Source organism: Arachis duranensis, chromosome 1 (assembly GCF_000817695.3).
Source record: "Arachis duranensis cultivar V14167 chromosome 1, aradu.V14167.gnm2.J7QH, whole genome shotgun sequence".
Lineage (NCBI taxonomy): Eukaryota > Viridiplantae > Streptophyta > Magnoliopsida > Fabales > Fabaceae > Arachis > Arachis duranensis.
Window position 1 is genome coordinate 5,448,910 of NC_029772.3, and position 5,743 is coordinate 5,454,652.

At 26.4% G+C, this 5,743-nt stretch overlaps 1 protein-coding gene across 1 annotated transcript in view; it reads left to right on the forward strand.

Moving 5' to 3' along the window:
• The first annotated feature begins 4,441 nt into the window (after positions 1-4,441).
• Positions 4,442-5,743, forward strand: part of LOC107491455 (SMR domain-containing protein At5g58720) — a 7,031-nt gene continuing 5,729 nt past the window's right edge. The window contains exons 1-2 of the mRNA XM_016112326.3: positions 4,442-5,193; positions 5,523-5,548. Coding sequence (XP_015967812.1) covers positions 4,626-5,193; positions 5,523-5,548 — 594 coding nt within the window. The 5' untranslated portion in view covers positions 4,442-4,625. The remainder of the gene's footprint in view (positions 5,194-5,522; positions 5,549-5,743) is intronic.

Here is a 5,743-nt window from a genome sequence, read left to right on the forward strand (position 1 = left end):
ACTATTCTGTAGTTAAATAAAAAGTATTTATATAAATATATCTAAATATAATTCTTTTTCTACTGTTTTTGTTTTTGGAGAAGTGTTTCTTTCAACTACACAAATAAACAAATTCTTTAATTTAGTAGGTGTACTTGTATTTTTAATAACAAAAAAAAAAGACTAATATCAAGTTCATACAAACCTGATTAAAATATACAACTACTTCACTCATACATTTTTAATGACATGTACAAAGCACAAAGAAATAATCATACATTCTTTATAAAATGTCGTTTTAATAATGGTTGAAAATAAAAATGTTCATTTTTAAATTTCAATCAGAAACCACAAAATGTAATAAAACAAGATAGAATTCTCTAAAATCTATTCAGCATTGTGATTACCAACATTTTTTAAAATTACATCATATATATAAATAAACAAATTCTTTAATTTAATAGTTTTACTTGTATATATAAATAAACAAATTGTTTAATTTAATAGTTGTACTTGTATTTTTAATAACAAAAAAAATCTATAAAGCTTTTAAGTATACTGGTATATCAGTATTTTAGTAAATTTTAATCGTTAATATTAATTATATATATTATATATTTTTTATAATTAAAATCAACCATTAAAATTTACTGAAATACTAATATACCGATACACTTTAAAATTTTCCTAGAGTCTAATATCAAATTCATGCAAACATGACTAAAATATACAACCACTTCACTCATACATCCTTAATGACATCATCTAAAGTTTTTTTCACACTTTTTATAAATTGTACAAAGCACAAAGAAATAATCATACATTCTTTATAAAATGTTGTTTTAATAATTGTTAAAAATAAGAATTTTTATCTTTAAATTTCAATCGAAAACCATAAAAGGTAATAAAATAAGATAGAATTCTCTAAAATTCTCTCCAGTATTGTCATTACCAAAATTTTTGAAAATTACACTATATATATAATTATAAAAGATTTTTTTAAATGTTTATCTTCTCTTCATAATTAAAGTATTATATATTATTATATTTTGGTTAAAAAAATCTCATCCAAAAAGTTACCAACTAAGTTTCAATTTGTCATGATCAAACCCTTATTATCTACTGGTCAAACCCTTTTTATAGAACATAAATTTTTACAAACGAATCACTTTTCATATTCTTGGTTTATTAGTATTTATAGAGCAATTATGAATATATTTTCTTTGTAGAGGATTAGGTTTTGTGCGTAAACTACATGTCCATCCGAGTTTATGATATATTTTCATTTTTTCATTAAATAACTTGCTATAGCGGTTTATACATGCATGAATTTTGTACATAAATCTCTTTTCACATTAGCTATTTATGCTTTTCTTCAATTTTTTAGGTAAGGCACCATGCATAATAGCAAGTTGTAACGGTTTTTATAGATTAAAAACAGGACCTAAATTTAATCATTTTTTATTTGTTGCATTTGAGTAATATTAAACTTTAAATTATTTAGTTGTGTAAATTATCCTTTTAAAATCTCATGATAGAAGATTTAAAATATACTTGGTGCTTTGTTGTGTATCATTGAGAAAAAATATTTAAAAAGAGGAAAAAAGTTTAAATTTTAAAAATTTAAAAAAATATTTAACAAAATATTTTTTTTAAAGCTCACCCAAACAAATTTTAAGAGAGAAGAAAAAAATCATTTTTTAATATATTTTTCAAAAAATTTTAATGTGTTTGATAAATTTTTTAAATAAAATAAAAAATTAGAAAAATAAAAAAGAGTGAAATTTTTTTTATGTTTTTTAAAAGAAAATATTTTAATATAATAAATAAATAAATATTTTTATATTATTATACTCAAATATAATTAATTGATAAAAAATACTTTTTCATAAGATATCTAATCATTAAATTATTTTTATTTTTTTAATCTAAAAAATACCTAAAAAAGTATTTAAAAAAAATCATCCAAACAAGTTTATAATTTCATGAGAATTTTTAACCAGTATAAATACAATTAAATGAAAAATAATGGAATATAAATAATTAAAAACCTAGTTTAATTGAGTGAAAGCTTAGAAAATTAATTTGACTAATAATTAAATTTTAACAAGCTATTTTAACTTTTCTTCCGTGTGTTGAGAATTTGATTTTGTGCTTTGTATAAAGTGTCTATAAATCAATAAATAAAAACGGTAATATTAGAAAGATAAAAAATATCAAAAACTTATCTTATTTAAGATTTATTAATTGTCGTAATAATTAATAAATATTAAATAAAACAAACCAAACATTTTCAAAATAAAAATTACTAGTATTTATATTTACTATCCCCAAGGCTTTTTCGGTTTTCCTCTTTTATAATAATAGCATCTCTAAGATTTTTTTGTGTGTACAATCTGTACAATAAATTAAAAAAAAGGTAAATTTATAATTAAAAATTGAGTACTGCTAGAGAGTTAATAGTCTAAGTGTACAATATGTACAATGAGGTTCACTAAGAATCAAACTCTTGACTCTAGAGCTCTAATACCATATCATGATACCACTCATTCCAAAATCTTCAGTTGATGGAAAAAGTAACACTAATGATTATATCTCTAATATTCTCTAAACTTCCATTGTATACATTGTAAAAATATTCCATTGGCTCCTGTACTTTCTATTAAAAATTAGATCATTAATTAATTATTTAATTTCAAAATTTAAAATTTGAAAAATTAGGATTAGCATTTTAACCAATTCACACTACATACGGTTATTTCTAATTTTATTGTAACCTCCAATACACCTCCAAAACTTGCCGTCATCTTTTCCGGTCTTCAACTTGCGTCACTGAATTTTTTGCCGACCAAACCGATGCTGCCGCATCCTCCCACCGACACCACCCTCACCTCCGTCGGTCAGTCGACGCACCTCGCCCTCCGACGCTCAGCCTAATGTTGCTGCCGCTGTTTTCGCGCCTCTCTTTCGAACCGACTTTGCTTTCTCCCATTCCTTCAACCTTCTTCTCACCTATGATACCACCACGCTCTTCTTATTATTCGGATCCAAATATGTTAGTTTCTTTCATAATTTGAGCATTATGCTTCACAATAGTATTACTTTCGTCATACCTAATCTTTCAAAATTATGTTTCACCATAAATTCCAACAATAAAATTATTTAACTACTTTGGATATTGATTATTAGATCTTACTATATACATACCATTTATTCATTAATTTAATTTAATTCCATTATCACTTCATCAACTATAGTCGTGGTGTAGTGAAACTATTTCAATAGCCAGTTTAGGATGAACATTTTAGTAAGTATACGGATGGTTATTTTAATTGTTACGTGAATGATTATTTTAATTAAATTTGGTTAGTTATATACAATTAAAATATGTTAGATATTCAATTCATTAGATATGCAGATAATTATTTTTATCCTGAAGTGAATGATTATTTTCACTATGGATCCAGAAACCGCGTGTGGCAAACAAATCAGTGACGATAGAGTGGGATAATTATTGATAAAAATAGGGCGACAGCCGGTTGAGAAAGAAGAGGATGTTGGAGTGAAATGTTTTAGTAAATTAGGATTTGAAATCGTTATTTTTTTAAAATAATTGAATAAACTTTTTGATTTAAATAATTTGTAGAGTGTTTTTTGTTTTTTATATGTATTGGGTTAAATATCCAACCCATTGTTCACATTATTAAGATTTTTTATTGTCTTTTATAAATCGTTCACAATGTTTATTTTTTTCATGTCTTCAAGATATCAAGAAAACACACGGTTATATCACAACGATAGATATTAAATTAATAAGAAAAGATTTTTTTTCATGAAATTTTTTTTTTATTTTAAAGTATATTTGACAAATTTTTAATAATAAAAGTAAAAGTATTAGAAATTTTTTTTAAGAAATTATAATTTACATCTATTTTTAAAAGATTTTTTTTCTTTAAAAAAAGATTTTTCACATAATAAATAAATAAATTAGTATTTTTATTTTATTTTATCCAAACATAATTAATAAATAAAAAAATATTTTTATATGAGATATTCAAACATAAAATTACTTTTACTTTTATAAAAAATCTTTTAAAAAATATCATTTAAAAAATTATTTTTCGAAAATAGCACTCAAACAAGCCTTAATATTAAACACAATTAGCCCCCTACTAATTAATTAATGCAACATTTTTACTTTGGTATTTTTTTGAATTGTAATTTACTTTAGTATTTTTTTAAAATATGAGATGATTTAATTTAGAGAGTATAAAGATAATCCAATTTTTAAAAAATATAAATAAAATCGTCCGATTTTTTATCTCAAAATTTTCAATTTGTGTACCTCCATGATTTTAAAAAACACCAAAAATTATAATACTAACATATATTATTTATCATACTTCCATATCTAAAATTTTTAGCCCATTAATGCATGCCAATTATTTATTTATTTTTCTTCCAATAATTATTGGTATTTGGTTTCAAAGCTCAGATTCTCTCTCTTCAAAGCCGAACCAACAAAAGTCTCCATTGAAAACAATCAACCGTTTGTTCATCAAAATCTCAGCTCCCTCCTGAATCCTTTCAGCTTCTTCTAAAACCTTCTTCCTCCTTTCGCTTCTCACCAGATCTGTTTTTCTCCCATGAAGAACACGAGGAGGAGGAAGAAGAAATCTTCGCCGAAGAAGCTCGACGAGAAGAAGAAGGAACCTCTTCAATCCGAAGAAGAGGAACAGCCACAACAACCAGAGGGCAACCAGATCACCGTTTTGGACGATCTCGTTAACTCTTTCAATTTATCATCCATGGAGGAAGATCCCGAAAGGGCTTCGGAGATCTTAAGGAAGAAGGGTTTGGTGTATGATCCTTCTTCGGTGTGCTCTTCATCAACTTCGTCTTCGTCCTCCGGTGGCGGTGGCGGTGTTTCCGATTTGGGTTCAACTTCGGGTTCCTCCGAAGGTTTTGTGGATGTAGGTTATGGTGAAGATGTGGGGTGCTTCAAGGGAAATAGTAGACAGAAGAAGAAGGTGATTGCTGCTACTGGAACGGTTTCGACGGTTATAGGGAAGGAATATGTGAGGAGGAACAAGAATAAGAACAAAGGGTTTGAAAATAACGGTGTTGTTGATAAGGACAAGGCAGAACAGTTCCTTTGTTCAATGCTTGGAAATGATTCTGACCTTAACTTAGGTGTTGTTAGGGATGTTTTCTGTGAGTACATTGTTTTATCTATTTGTGATTTTTTATTTTCAGCTTATTTATTTTCTTTTTCTTTGTTTGTTAAGATACTAGAAAAATGCATTGGTTTGGTCTGTTTTTGTTAGTGGGTTTTGGTGGAGAGAGGAACATATAAACAATTTTGTAACTTTAACGGTTGTTTCTAAATTTTTCATCTATTTGATCATTGTTTGTTGTTGGTGTTTTTGTTGGGGTTACCTCAACTAGTTTTTTAAGTTACGCATAAAATAAAATATAGATGCTTATTGTTTATGCTGTTGTAAATTTAACTCTTGACCTTGTAGCATTTTCCCCACTTGCAGGTCAATGTGGATATGATATTGAAAAGGTACGATGACAATCTGAAATTGGACTTCATTTAAAATCATTCTCGTTTGCTGTTTTTTCATGGTAAGTGTGCACATATTTAGACCACGATGGTTGTCCCTGATTCTTTGAGGGATTATGTCTCCTATTTATCTGTATCATGCTTGCAAGTTCCATTTTGAGGGGGATGGGCAGGGTTTAGAGGCAAACTCTTGTT